Source organism: Caretta caretta, chromosome 1, assembly GCF_965140235.1.
Source record: "Caretta caretta isolate rCarCar2 chromosome 1, rCarCar1.hap1, whole genome shotgun sequence".
Taxonomy (NCBI): domain Eukaryota; kingdom Metazoa; phylum Chordata; order Testudines; family Cheloniidae; genus Caretta; species Caretta caretta.
This window is the reverse complement of record NC_134206.1, coordinates 282,687,753-282,702,954: the sequence shown is the minus strand read 5'-3', so window position 1 is coordinate 282,702,954 and position 15,202 is coordinate 282,687,753. Positions and strand designations below refer to the sequence as shown.

At 41.6% G+C, this 15,202-nt stretch overlaps 1 protein-coding gene and 1 long non-coding RNA gene across 12 annotated transcripts in view; one reads left to right on the top strand and one right to left on the bottom strand.

Annotated features, from left to right (window-relative positions):
• The window catches only part of LOC125630151 (uncharacterized), a 41,050-nt gene extending 29,033 nt beyond the window's left edge, over positions 1–12,017 (bottom strand). Inside the window, exons 1-2 of the long non-coding RNA XR_007354574.2 lie at positions 11,844–12,017; positions 7,961–8,131 (exon numbers count right to left, since the gene is read on the bottom strand). This is a non-coding gene — a long non-coding RNA (uncharacterized LOC125630151). The remainder of the gene's footprint in view (positions 1–7,960; positions 8,132–11,843) is intronic.
• The window catches only part of NAV3 (neuron navigator 3), a 778,536-nt gene that overhangs the window by 606,213 nt on the left and 157,121 nt on the right, over positions 1–15,202 (top strand). For 10 of the 11 annotated variants that reach the window (XM_075124347.1, XM_048835702.2, XM_048835701.2 and 7 more), the window contains one exon: positions 3,810–3,925. In XM_075124347.1, coding sequence (XP_074980448.1) covers positions 3,810–3,925 — 116 coding nt within the window. Of the gene's footprint in view, positions 1–3,809; positions 3,926–12,135; positions 13,234–15,202 lie in introns of those variants that run through there. The other variant, XM_075124349.1, reaches the window with a different exon arrangement.

Sequence of the window (15,202 nt, the reverse complement as noted above, 5' to 3'; positions counted from 1 at the left end):
TGAGTACCATAAAGAGGTAAGAATTCTACTGAAACAGATGTGTTTGGTTCTTTGTATATTGAGATCTGCTCCCTCATTCACTTAAATGAGTTGCTGAATAAATCCACTAAATACACAACTTTGAAGTAAATGTAGGAAAATAATTAACTGGTTGCTATTTCATAAAAGAAATGTCTTTTAAAATTAATCCTCAAATTCATCCAGTATTTTTATCAGTTACTCCTATGAACGGCATCTGTGCTGGGGCCACCCCAAAGGGCATCTTGTGCTTCCCACAATATGTTATGGAAATGGGAATTTTAGGAGTCTAGATGTAATTTTAAGCTTTCAAAATTGGAAAATATATATAAAAAAGGATTTAGTAGGCCCTTATCAGAAACCAGAGGCAATTAGTGTTTTGGCATGTAATTTATGATTATCAGCACAGGATGTAAGGATGGCAAAACTGAACTCTAAATTAAGATTTTTAGAGGGAGTTGTGTGTCTTGTTGCACCCTGTTCACACCATTCCGTTTTTGTGTTCTTTTTCCACTCATGTACAAACACAGTGATGACCATTAAAAATCATCATTTACCAACAGTTTCCCCATCCTGCTTTCTGAGACATTGCAGATTTTTCCTAAGAAGAGACAACTATTGTACGAACCCTTGGGAAATGTTGACTGTGTAATAGTTTACCCCTGTTTAATGACAAATAAAGGTATCCAGTACTGTACTCCATAGTGTAACAATGTTTTTTATTACATTTTAATAGTTACATATATTTAGTTCACATATGTTCTCAAGAATACTGGTCATTTGTTAGCAATCTAATAGAAATGTATAATTTTTACCTGTATCTCAGAATTTCCCAAGAGTTGGGTGGTCACATGACTAACAGTAACATCATGAAGAGGAGCCAAACTGCACATAACTTTGAACATTTGGGGATAGATTTTGATTTTGGATAGCCCTAAGCAAGGGATTATGTGTAAACTGTACTGCTCCAGGGATGCCCCAGGGGATAGACACATGCCTACAATTCATCCATTTCTTCCGCCTTTGCTCCCAGGGATAATTTACTGCTGGCCTTTACCAGCAGTAAATTACTATGCTTCATACAAAAAGAAAAGGAGTACTTGTGGCACCTTAGAGACTAACCAATTTATTTGAGCATAAGCTTTCGTGAGCTACAGCTCACTTCATCGGATGCATACTGTGGAAAGTGTAGAAGATCTTTTATACACACAAAGCATGAAAAAATACCTCCCCCCACCCCACTCTCCTGCTGGTAATAGCTTATCTAAAGTGATCACCCTCCTTACAATGTGTATGATAATCAAGGTAGGCCATTTCCAGCACAAATCCAGGGTTTAACAAGAACGTCGGGGTGGGGGGGAGTGGTTAGGAAAAAAAAAGGGGAAATAGGTTACCTTGCATAATGACTTAGCCACTCCCAGTCTCTAGTCAAGCCTAAGTTAATTGTATCCAATTTGCAAATGAATTCCAATTCAACAATCTCTCACTGGAGTCTGGTTTTGAAGTTTTTTTGTTGTAATATCGCAACTTTCATGTCTGTAATCGCGTGACCAGAGAGATTGAAGTGTTCTCCGACTGATTTATGAATGTTATAATTCTTGACATCTCATTTGTGTCCATTTATTCTTTTACGTAGAGATTGTCCAGTTTGACCAATGTATATGGCAGAGGGGCATTGCTGGCACATGATGGCATATATCACATTGGTGGATGTGCAGGTGAACGAGCCTCTGATAGTGTGGCTGATGTTATTAGGCCCTGTGATGGTGTCCCCTGAATAGATATGTGGGCACAGTTGGCAACGGGCTTTGTTGCAAGGATAGGTTCCTGGGTTAGTGGTTCTGTTGTGTGGTATGTGGTTGTTGGTGAGTATTTGCTTCAGGCTGGGGGGCTGTCTGTAGGCAAGGACTGGCCTGTCTCCCAGGATTTGAGAGAGTGTTGGGTCATCCTTCAGGATAGGTTGTAGATCCTTAATAATGCGTTGGAGGGGTTTTAGTTGGGGGCTGAAGGTGATGGCTAGTGGTGTTCTGTTATTTTCTTTGTTAGGCCTGTAGTAGGTGACTTCTGGGAACTCTTCTGGCTCTATCAATCTGTTTCTTTACTTCCGCAGGTGGGTATTGTAGTTGTAAGAATGCTTGATAGAGATCTTGTAGGTGTTTGTCTCTGTCTGAGGGGTTGGAGCAAATGCGGTTGTATCGCAGAGCTTGGCTGTAGACGATGGATCGTGTGGTGTGGTCAGGGTGAAAGCTGGAGGCATGTAGGTAGGAATAGTGGTCAGTAGGTTTCCGGTATAGGGTGGTGTTTATGTGACCATTGTTTATTAGCACTGTAGTGTCCAGGAAGTGGATCTCTTGTGTGGACTGGACCAGGCTGAGGTTGATGGTGGAATGGAAATTTTCAATTTTCAATAACAGAACGCCACTAGCCGTCACCTTCAGCCCCCAACTAAAACCCCTCCAATGCATTATTAAGGATCTACAACCTATCCTGAAGGATGACCCAACACTCTCTCAAATCCTGGGAGACAGGCCAGCCCTTGCCTACAGACAGCCCCCCCAACCTGAAGCAAATACTCACCAGCAACCACATACCACACAACAGAACCATTAACCCAGGAACCTATCCTTGCAACAAAGCCCGTTGCCAACTGTGCCCACATATCTATTCAGGGGACACCATCACAGGGCCTAATAACATCAGCCACACTATCAGAGGCTCGTTCACCTGCACATCCACCAATGTGATATATGCCATCATGTGCCAGCAATGCCCCTCTGCCATTTACATTGGTCAAACTGGACAGTCTCTACGTAAAAGAATAAATGGACACAAATGAGATGTCAAGAATTATAACATTCATAAACCAGTCGGAGAACACTTCAGTCTCTCTGGTCACGTGATTACAGACATGAAAGTTGCGATATTACAACAAAAAAACTTCAAAACCAGACTCCAGCGAGAGACTGTTGAATTGGAATTCATTTGCAAATTGGATACAATTAACTTAGGCTTGACTAGAGACTGGGAGTGGCTAAGTCATTATGCAAGGTAACCTATTTCCCCTTTTTTTTCCTAACTCCCCCCCCCCCCAAGACGTTCTTATTAAACCCTGGATTTGTGCTGGAAATGGCCCACCTTGATTATCATACACATTGTAAGGAGAGTGGTCACTTTAGGTAAGCTATTACCAGCAGGAGAGTGGGGTGGGGGGAGGTATTTTTTCATGCTTTGTGTGTATAAAAGATCTTCTACACTTTCCACAGTATGCATCCGATGAAGTGAGCTGTAGCTCACGAAAGCTTATGCTCAAATAAATTGGTTAGTCTCTAAGGTGCCACAAGTACTCCTTTTCTTTTTGAGAAAAAACAGACTAACATGGCTGTTACTCTGAAACCTGTCATTATGCTTCATACCCCTCACATATACATAGATGCTGGCTTAGCCATTCTGGCCATTGAGTTGGGGGTTAGACTGTTACCTGCCTGAATATTGCCTACCTGTGTCAGGGAAAGATTAAGCAAACAAGGGCCCCTGCTTATTCCCTGACTCAAGTCTGGGTTGTTTATGTAGGGATGTAAAGTCCTTACTCCCTTGGTGAAATGTGTCGTTTAAGACAGAATGTAGCACCATGCAATGAGGGTAGAATGTGGCATTCATGATATTTTCACTGTATGCCTTTTGTTGAGATGAATACAGTGCAAAAAGATGTCAGTTATGCCCTGAATTAACATTTACCATTGCAGTGTGTATAACAGACATCTGTTATAATGAGTCTTCTTGGTTGATTTCAGAACACACTCAGAAAATGACAGTACCTCTTTACCACCTGCTGACTCCTGCACCAGTCCTACTAAAATGGATTTATCATACAGTAAGACTGCCAAACAGTGCCTAGAGGAGATATCTGGTGAGTAGCATGTAGGAAAAACCTCAGTATAGGAATGTATATTTCTTTGTTTACATAGCTCTCCTACTAATAGCTTAGCAATGGTTTAAAATAATACCTTTGACCTCTACTCATTATATTAAATATGCAGAGAAAGTGGATCACACGCTGTTAGCACTTCAACTGCAAATTCTTTTATCTAAGATGTCTCACTTAGAATATCCTCTTCATCATTTTGCAGAAACTGGAGTGTTCATAAATTAGGATTTCAAGACATTATTATTACTGAATGCTCTGTGAGGAACCTTGAGAAGCCTATCTCGTAATGTGTGACACTGGGAGAATAAGATCAAATCAAAATGTCAGAAGCTGAAGTGTTAATAACAGAACATTTTTATTTCTGTAAGTCAATCTAGATTCAAAAAAGGGAGTAACTGAACAAATCCTTACAGCTGTGCTAGCCTGTGGCCCACTCAGCAAGGTTCTGTCTTGGGGTTCCCTCTAGATATGGGTTGAAATCCTTACTAAATTCAATTGTATTTTTTTTGTGACTACGGGTCAGATCATCAGCTGTTGTATGTTGGCATAGTCCTTAGATGTCAATGGAACCATGACAATTTACATCAGCTACGGCCATTTCCGGTCATAAATCTAGCTGTCAATGGGCACAAAACAAAGTGCGCCACAGCTGAGTTTCTCATTAGGATTGAATTGCATAGAAGAGCTGTGTACTTTTAAAGGGCTTGTTTGTCTGAACTGTGGTTTCCTTTTTTTACTCTGTACCATGACTTTCAAGCTCACTTTTAGAGCATAAAGGGTGAAATGTTCTGGAGGATGGCGTGGATTGTACTCTCAGCAACTTTGCAGATGACACTTAACTGGGAGGAGTGGTAGATACGCTGGAGGGTAGGAATAGGATACAGAGGGACCTAAATAAATTAGAGCAGTGTTTCCCAAACTTGGGAGGCGAATTGTTCAGGGAAAGCCCCTGGCGGGCCCGGCTGGTTTGTTTACCTGCCGCATCCGCAGGTTTGGCTGATCGCGGCTCCCACTGGCCGTGGTTCACTGTGCCCGGCCAATGGGGCCTGCGGGAAGCAGTGGCCAGTAGGTCCCTCGGCCCATGCCACTTCCCGCAGCCCCCACTATCCGGGCACAGTGAACCACGGCCAGTAGGAGCCGCGATCGGCCGAACCTGCAGATGCAGCAGGTAAAGAAACCGGCCGGGCCCGCCAGGGGCTTTCCTTGCACAAGCAGCGTCCCAAGTTTGGGAAACACTGAATTAGAGGACTGAGCCAAAAGTAATCTGATGAGGTTCAACAAGGACAAGTGTGGAGTCCTGCACTTAGGATGGAAGAATCCCATGCACTGCTACAGACTAGGGACTGAGAGGCTAGGCAGCAGTTCTGCAGAAAAGGACCTAGGGGTTACAGTGGACGAGAAGCCAAATATGAGTCAACAGTGTGCCCTTGTTGCCAAGAAGGCTTACAGCATTTTGGGCTGTATAAGTAGGAGCATTGCCAGCAGATCGAGGGACATGATCATTCCCCTCTATTCAGCATTGGTGAGGCCTCATCTGGAGTGCTGTGTCCAGTTTTAGGCCCCACACTACAAAAATTGGAAAAGCTTCCAGCAGAGGGCAACAAAAATGATTAGGGGACTGGAACACATGACTTATGAGGAGAGGCTGAGGGAACTGGGATTGTTTAGTCTGCGGAAGAGAAGAATGAGGGGGGATTTGATAGCTGCTTTCAACTACCTGAAAGGGGGTTCCAAAGAGGATGGATCTAGACTGTTCTCAGTGGTAGCAGATGACAGAACAAGGAGTAATGGTCTCAAGTTGCAGTGAGGGAGGTTTAGGTTGGATATTAGGAAAAACTTTTTCACTAGGAGGGTGGTAAAGCACGGAGGTGGTGGAATCTCCTTCCTTAGAGGTTTTTAAGGTCAGGCTTGACAAAGCCCTGGCTGGGATGATTTAGTTGGAGATTGGTCCTGCTTTGATGACTTCCTGAGGTCCCTTCCAACCCTGATATTCTTTGATTCTATGAAATTATGGCCCATTGAAATCTACCGGCGTTTTGCCATTTTGCCCCAAATTTTCAAAATTCAAACAAATGTTAAAAAACACATCTGGTTTTTCTCACTCAAGATGTAATTTGTTTAAAGGAACTCATTTGACACACACAACTCTGAAATGCTATCACACTTAGAAAGGATGATCAAATTTGCCCCAGTTTTGTCAGACTGCTTTGGCATCTGGCCTGATTCATATTAAAGTGGAGGTTTTATCTTGTTTCAGGATAGGTAACTGGCTCTGTCTCAGTTTTTCCTCAAGTGTCTCCAAACTGACATCCCGCACCTGCCAAATTCTTGATCAACTTTTTGACAAGTAGCCCAGTCTGAAACCTAATTAAGTGTTCCCTTTAGGTTCCAGTTAGATATATATTATCATGGAAACTTCTTGCATTCTAAATTAGTTAAACTTAATCTTTCCTAAAGGCAGATACGTGGCTCATTGGTCTTATTGTAGGCATAACAATTAAAAACATGCACATCTAAATAGGTGTAAATATTACAAAAGATGTTTCAAGAAATTATCCGAAGGGATGGTAAAAAATCACTTTTGTGCCTGCTGTAATGATCCTCTAAGATAGCAGGTATCCAGTCCTTTTACTGTTCTGTGTCAAAGTGGCAAATGCAGCAAAAAAGAGAGAGTGGCATATGGGGCACAAAGAGACATCAGAGATGTTTCTGATCTCATTATTCAGACTCTGTCATTAGCTGCAGACTGCCATAATGGGCAGCATGGCGGCACCACTGTGAGAGTTCAGCCATTGTTTCATTGTAAATTTGGCACACGGAGGAAACCAAATGTGTGTCACTCATAATTGGCAGTTAGAAATATGAGGAATGGCTGGATCAAACAATCACCCTGTGCAGCAAATGTATTATTAGCTATATATGTGCTGAAGAATATCATTTGGAATCTATCCATGTGCTGGCTATTCAGGAGACTGCTCTAGGATGAGCTAAGCAGGGGTAAGACAGAGATTTCCAAGCTCCCAAGTATATTCCAGCCACTCAGTGGGATAATCATCCAGCAAGGGATGTCATCTGTACCAAGGACACATGCAAGGGTGATTTTTTGTGATATGGACTCTTAAGTAGATAGGATGGGAGAGAATTATGAGTTGTTTTGTCTTTCTGTAACCTTTCTCTATTACATTCTATTTAGGTTCTTATACTGTGCCCATTATCATGTTACCTAAGCCCCAGGCTTGTTTTGGTTTTTGAATGACTTGATACGCAAATCCACTAGCCAGAAGTACAGTTAGTCAAAAAGGGTCTAATTCTGCAAGGTGCTGAGCGTCCCCTGCAAAATCATTTGTACAAAGGGAATTGAGGTCACTCAGCCATTCACAGGACTGGGCTCAGAAAGTTCTGTCCCATTTGCATATTTGTTTCATTTGTCTTTTTGGTCTTTGTTATTGTTTTTAAAGTGCCAAATGTTTACTGGGTGTTTTGCTAGGCAAATAGAAAGACAAGATTTCCCAGTCAAAGTTCTGGCAAGTCTAAGGGCCTGAGCCTGCTTGCACTGTATAAAGTGAAGTACATGCATAGATCTCTGCAAGATCAGGGCCTAATTTTAGGTATGGGGTAACAAAAAATGAGGAAGGGAAAGAGAGCAAGGAATAGGGTTACTAGAGTAATAAAATAAATTCTAATCCTAGTTTTGTTATTCACTCACTGTATGACCAAGAGCAAGTTGGTTAAACTTTCTTCACCATTTTCACCATCTGTAAAACAGGGATATTTGCCACCCTACGTTGCAGAGATGGTGTGGGTATTAATAAGCTAATTATACAATAGCACTCTGAAAAAAATGTACATCTCTAGAATTGCAAAATATTATTTTAGTAATCCAATTATGTTACTAAGCTTTTGCACAGTGTTTACATGTTTAAAGAGTTTAGCATGCCTGTTAAGGCTGATTCCCCACTCTGGAACTTCCAGTGCAGAAGGTGGGGGCCTGCAAGGACTCTAAAAAATAATACTTACCACTCTAGGCTGTATTAAATTCCCAAGGTTACAGCTTCTCTCTGACCTTGGATTGGTAGATGTTGCCACCACCCAAGTGCAAAACCCTCTTGAGAACCCAGGAAGGCGCACTTGGGACTTCCTTCCTGTGGGGTACCCTCAAGCCCTTTCACCTCCCCCTTCAGAGAAGAGCTGAGAAGAAAAACAAAGGAAATCAGATGTTGTCACTTGCTAATTAAACGACGTGCACAAACCTCTTAGGACACAAAAATGAAATTCTGTTCTTAAAAAAGGTAAATTATATAAATAAAAAAAGAAGAAAATACATCTGGGATTTACGCTTTTGCTAGATTTAAAAAAAAACAATTACAAGGATTAAGCATCGAGAATAGCTTTCTTGAGGTCCAGCTAAAAGGTTACAAGCAAAACAAAAGCACCTGGGGTTAGCACAGAGGAATCCACAAACCATAAAGAAATAAAAGAGATAAACCTAAATGTGTCTTCCTCGACATTTCCTAATCTACTTACATATCTGGAGTTTTAGATGAGTAGTTTCTAGGCATAATACTAATATTTTTTCATACCTGGCCCAAGCTTCTCACAGCATAACTGTTCCTTGTCTGCCTCTCCCTGAGAACAACCACAGACAGACAAAAGGGGAGTCTTGTTTCAATTTTAAAAAGTTCTAGCCTTCCCATTGGCTCTTTTGGCCAGGTGCCCACTCACTTCCTTTTACCTATGCATAGCAGTAAGACTTTTAACCCTTTACAGGTAAAGCAAATAGAGAACAGCTACTAAGAGGGATTTTATAGCTACTAGCTGGTTGGAAACCCCTTCATTTATCACAATACCATAAATAATTATACATGAAGTTGCAAATATTAGCTAATTATAAATACACCATTCCTGATGTTTCATGTGGAAGCACTATACAAAAGTTAGGAAGGAGGCAAGGAATCATTTTAAGAATTAGAATTATATCCCAATATTAGCAGTGGGATTAGCATATCAACTTTGTATTTTCAGATGTGCACTTTTTTCCCCTTTCTAAAAGAAACACTTGAAAAGGATTTTGTAAACCATGTACACATGTACTTAGAATTAACTAAATTTAGCATGTTATTCTAATTCTGTGGATTTTGAGGGTCTATTATATAATTCATTAACAAAGGGCCAAACTGTGCATTCAAACATCAAGGAAAGTTGTGTGTGCTTATCTGAGAACAGAATTTGTCCATAGATTATTAAATTTGTAAATCATTTTTAAGATTCCTTTGTATGTAATGCATTATACAAAATAAGGTTTATTATTTCTATAAGCATGGGGTTGGGAAAATTCCCTATTGTCCTCTCTAAAAATGACACTTCCATCTTTAGGGTCCAGTACATTAGATTGTCATGTAATTGAGGAATATAATGTAATGTTTGCTACCTCAAAACTTCCTAATGTGATTTCTGTTCTATAGCCTGTTCCTGTTCATGGTTTTAGTTATGTTTCTTTGTTTCCATTTATATTTTTTAAAAATTTAAAATGGGAGAATGAGCTTTAGAAGACTATATTTCAGTAAATAAACCTGGGACTCTTCCATATTGGAGTCTCAGGTATTGTCACATTGCGGGGGTACATAGTAGATCAGAGGGTAGGTTAAAATCATCATTACAAAGGGACAGTTATCATAATTCAGAGTTCTTTGTGCTGTGCATTCATCCCAGGTACATTGTGTGCATCTAATGTATTTTAGGGGATGATGAAGATAGTAATAACCTGGGCACCTGAGACAGGGGTCCCATGGAAAAATAGCGTGTGATCATGCAATAAATATCTGTAGTACATTACATATGCACAAAAAGGGGCGAATTAAGAATGCACAGGAAACCTTAATTGTAACATTTATAACATTTAAGTGCTTGACTTTGCTACCTTAATACACTAAATAAGCTGTTTTATCTGGCACTTCACCAACCGGAAAGCTCTATAAACTGGAATTTCTGATCTTCATTGAAAGTCCTGTTTATAGTCTGGTTAGTGCAGGCGGGCAGGGGTTGGGGTGTGGGAGGGGGCTCAGGGTGCCGGATCCAGGGGGCACTCATCTAGGGCGGCTCCCTGCAAGTAGTGACCCGTCCCAGCTGCTTCTAGGCAGAGGCGGTGCCTCCACCCACAGGCCCTGCCCCCGCAACCTCCATTGGCTGCGGTTCCCAGCTAATGGGAGCTGTGGGGGCAGCACACAGAGCTACCTGTCGTGCTTCCGCCTAGGAGTAGCTGGGTCAGGTCGCCGTTTGCGGGGAGCTGCCTGAGGTGAGCGCCCCCTGGATCCCCCTCCCGCACCCCAACCTCCAGCCACGCACCCCCTCCCGAACCCAAAGTCCCTCCCTCTTAGTTAACCCCCATTTTTCACTTACCAGCACCCTCCATTCCCCCAACATGCTGTATAAAACTGCTTTTCCTGTAACATTTTAAATGTAATTTCTGTAATTTTAAATGTAATTTATTTGTTGTGTATCTATCTATCTATCTATTTGCACCTATTTTAGATCAATCGATAGATAGATAAAGTACACACTTTTCTGCTGCCAGGTAGGTCTTGTTGCTGATTGCAGCATACACAGTGGCTGGCTGGAGGACTAGATGCATTTCTCAGACTTCACACTCTTGTGTATGATATGTGTGGGCAAGCCCATTAACAATCCTGAGTAGCATGGAGGAGTCCTGCCCTATTGCTTACCCTGAGGAACAAAGACACTGCCACCTTCTCCCCGTTGCACACCAGTGCTGCATTAATTTGAAAATGAAGCAATTGAAAATAGTCCTTTGGCCACTAGCATCGTGCAAACAGAAGAGTGTTCATTGCTGACATTCTTTCTCTCTCTTTCTTTTTGGAGGAGCAGGGGAAGTGGAGTAGGGCTGGATTTCCTTTAGTTCATTTCATTTTGAACAACCTTCCCATCTGAGTCTCTCATTTTCTTTCCTGTACGCTTTTTGTCTAGAGGGGTCCAGCAGTGATTTAGTTTTCAAAGTGATCATCACTGACATCATTAGATCTTTATTTCTTTTGTTGGAGTCCCCCAGGAAAAAATGCACCCCTCCATTTTGTTGCTAGGAGATATATTTTTATCCAGCCCTACCTTAGGTAGCAGCTGTAAAATGAGAGGCTGAAAAGCAAATACGACACTGGGGCAACTCTTAATGCCCATCTATTACTAATATAGAAAGTCTGCAAATAATCTGTCCTTGTGTGTCATTAATTCCTGGGGTTTCCCACAATACAGTGTGTTACAGGTGTATTATGATGCTGACAGAATCAGTGTATTGTTATGTAGCATTTCTATATTTATTTTGGACATTTATGCACAGTATTTGGCCAAATTGATTGCTCCTGGGTAGACCTTTGTGTTTCAAAAATGGGATAAAATTCTACTTTAGTGCTAATTTTCTGTTCAAGCACCTTAATTATTTATACAAGTATTTTTTTCCCACTGGGAGAAGATATATTTTAAATGTTAGTCTCTATGTATAAAAGCAACATTTAGCTCTTGTAAACTTTGTTTCAGACTTGAAATTGGGTGGCTTTGTAAGAAAATTATATTCTTTCCATAGAGTATTTTATTTAATAGGTTCCTTTTTGAAGTTGTGAAGCCTTGATTTTGATCAAAGCTTTATAATTCCATAGTAGCTTCTGAATCCCAAGAATTTTTTTGAAGGAGGAAATGAAATCTCTCACTTTATAAATCACTGCCACAGAGTGGGTAGCATCAGGCTCCATTCTTTAGTTTCTTTATCCTCTTAAATTATATTTATTAATTTACAGCAGAAATTGCAAGATTCAAGAGCCATTTGCAAATCTGCTTTTTAACTGTCCGCAAAGGGAGTAGCAGGGAGAAGGAACAAATAGTTTGTCATTCTTACCTTCCAGGGAGAAAAATAGTATTTCAGTGCGAGCTAGGGCTAATATTGTAGCGGCCCAGTCAGGTGAAGCGGTGTCTTGAAACCTGTGGCATTTTAAACTAGACAGAGGCTTCTATGTCTCCGGTTTAAATCACCAGGATGTTTGCTGCCATGGCAGCCAGCAGCATCCACTGCAGTAGCAGGGAAGAGTCATAGATCTGGGAATGCAGGATGAATACTAAAATGTGAGGAGGCTCGTGCAGAGCTTTGCTTCAGTGGTTAATTTTGGCTCTTATTGAGCTCTGACGCGTAGGCTGTACTTGCAGCTCTGTGTCAGCCCATCTAAAGTAAAGAGCTGTGCGTTGGGATCGGTCATGATCTTGTGAGAGGGGAAAAAAGCACAAGACAGTACTTGCGCTGTACTTTGGATTTCAGAACACTGCAGCTGTAGAGAGAGATGCAGGCCCATCATTCTGATGAGACTGGTGATTGGATGAAGAGGGGAGAATGCAGTTGGCTTTTGGGATTACTTCTATGTGGGAGCAGAGTGTTTGATCAACTCTCTTCTGCTTGAGAGAAATTCAAGTAAAAATGCCTGTAAGTATTGCAGATTAACGTGACTGGAAAGAAGTGGCTTAGCCCAGGCAGCAATGTACATTTAGAGAAAATGACTGTGCCTGTCTAGTCATTTACAGCACATAAACTGGATGCTTGAGCTTTGCTTTTCATTACAAATGCAAAGATGTGCTACATGGTGTGTGCATCGTACAGTACTGAAAGGGTCACACCTGAGACCTGCTTAAAGATCTGAGCTACTGTAGATCTAGGAATATGAAATCTAGCTGAGGTGAAGCTTTAGCTGAAAGGATGCAACGACCTGCTGAATTATCAGTCTTTAAAGGCAAGGATGTTAGAAGAGGGAATGCTCGTCTTCAGAAACAGAAGTCTTTGACCAACCTTGCACTCATAAGTGAAGGGGAGAAGAGACGATACTCATACAGGGAGAACTGGTTTGGAAATGCCTCGAGGTCTAGCCAGAATTGTCATCAGAGAGAGGCAGAAGTTGGAGATAGAATCTCATTGTCCAAGTTGCTCTCGCAGTCGGTGCACTCTCTTCACCATAGCAGCAGTGCAACACCCCAGGAAACTGAAGTCTTACCACCTGCTGGAAGCAATAAGTCAAGTAGACGATCTGGAGGCCAGTCTACAGATGCAGGTTTTGAGGTTGGTAATGAGGAAAGGGACAAATCAGATGATGAAAATGTCCCCTGCAAGTCAAATTTCACTAGCAGGAACTGGGCAGAGGAAGAAGAAGAAGGCTGCCTCCGTGAAGGGACTGCACAGCTGGATGAGGATGTCATAATGACAATGCTGGGCGACCTAGAACAAGTACTTTACACTGATATGTTAGGTAAGTTAATTTCTGGTTGACACAAGAAAGGGCAGAGAGTTACATAAGTATTAGAACAGATCTGCATGGAGCAGACTTCTGTTGTTGACAGTAATATTGTGAGACAGAATTGGGTTCGTTTGCAGTAGTATATAAAATTGAATTTTAGAGTATTCCTCTCTTGCTTCCTTTGTTCCTTTTAGCTTTAAAGGGTGTAGGTAATGAAGACCAGTTTCTAAATCTTTTTTGATAGGTACATTAGCAGCAATACGGTATGTGAATGATTGAGCACAGTTTTCTTAGCTCTTTAAAAATAAAGGGAAACATGTGTTAACAGTTTATTAATAAATATTTTATTTCTGTTTGAATAACTTTCCTTCTCATTAATGTAAAATTAGGATCCTTGGATTCTTAACAAGGATAGTTTTAGTAGGCAATATTATGGCCTAGTTATGACTTTATCCTCACATTTTCCCTCCACCCTGCAGGTAATCTCATCCATAAACATGGAATTTCAATAGAATTGTGGGTGCCAAAGCTTCACATTCTAGCTACATCAATTCGTGATAGCAAGCATCTAAATTTCACAGTTGTAGGAGCTTCAAAAAGCTTCTGAGCTGCTGGTATTACTTTTCATCTCATTCCTTGGAAGGATGGGTTGTCCAAAGTGTTCATTTCAGAAGCTTTTTGCTGTTGTGAAGGAAAATGGTTGAATGGTATGCGTCTTTTGCCAAGGCTGTGTAGCGTGTATCTAGTCTGTAGGTTTCCTACTGGTACATATTTGGATTCAGACTGGAGTTAAAGATTTAGGATGTAATTTATGAAGAAAGTAAAATTTAGTAAAAATGTTTCATTTTAAACTAATATAGAAATTAGATATATTCTTAACGTTTAGGACCAAGAGTACTTTACACTGAGGTGCCAGGTTTGACTTTTTGCATGGAGATTAGTTAAGAAATCTGAATGGTATACCTGACTCTGTCACTTGCACCTCTGTGAGCTTTCATTTCCCCACCTGCAAAATGAGGATAATTATACCTTCCTTTGTAAAGTGCTTTGAGATCTAAGGATGAAAAGTTCTACATGGGAGCTTATTATTATTACTATTATCTGGAAATACTTTGATGAAAGGCTCTATATAAGTGAAATTATTATTTTATTATTATCTGCTTCAGGCATTAATTATAGTTAAGGCTACATTTTAGTCTCGGGTATTTTTAGTAAAAGTCATGGACAGGTCACAGGCAGTAAACAAAAATTCACCCCCTGTGACCTGTCCATGACTTGTACTATATACCCCATAATCTTGGATGCTCAAGCAGGGGGGCCGGGGGTGCCACAGATGCTCGGGGGAGTGCCATGGGTGCTCTGAGGGGAGCAGCCTGGGACCTCCACTGTTTTTTTTTTGGGGGGGGGGAATGGTTGGCAGGGCTCGCAGGCTCCCTACCTAGCCCCGAATGGCTCCCTGGAAGCAGCAACATGTCCCTCCCTCAGATCCTAGGCAGAGGTGCGGCCAGGGGGGCTCCACGCACTGCTTCCACCCCGAGCACCGGCTCCGCAGCTTCCATTGGTCAGGAACTGCGGCCACCCGGAGCCCTCACCTCCTCCTGCACCCAACCCCCAACCCTGGGTCCCCTCCCACACCCAAATTCCTGTTGCTGCTGTGGGGGCCGTGATGGCCCAAGACTGCCCCAGCAGCAGCCAGTGCGGCTGGCACAGGGACTGCCTAAGCTGCTCAGGTGGCCCCCGGGCCAGCCACACCAGCCACTGCAGAAGTGAAGGAGGTCCCAGAAAGTCACAGAATCCATGATTTCCATGACCTCTGTGACAAATTCACAGCCTTAATTATAGTCCGCATGTAAGTTTTGGAATTATCATTATCAGGATTATTGATAAAGCAATTAACGGCAAACATCACTACTGGGAGTCTAACATACTTGAACAATGACTTCTTTAAAAATGATCATTTTGATTGTCTGTGTTTGTATCC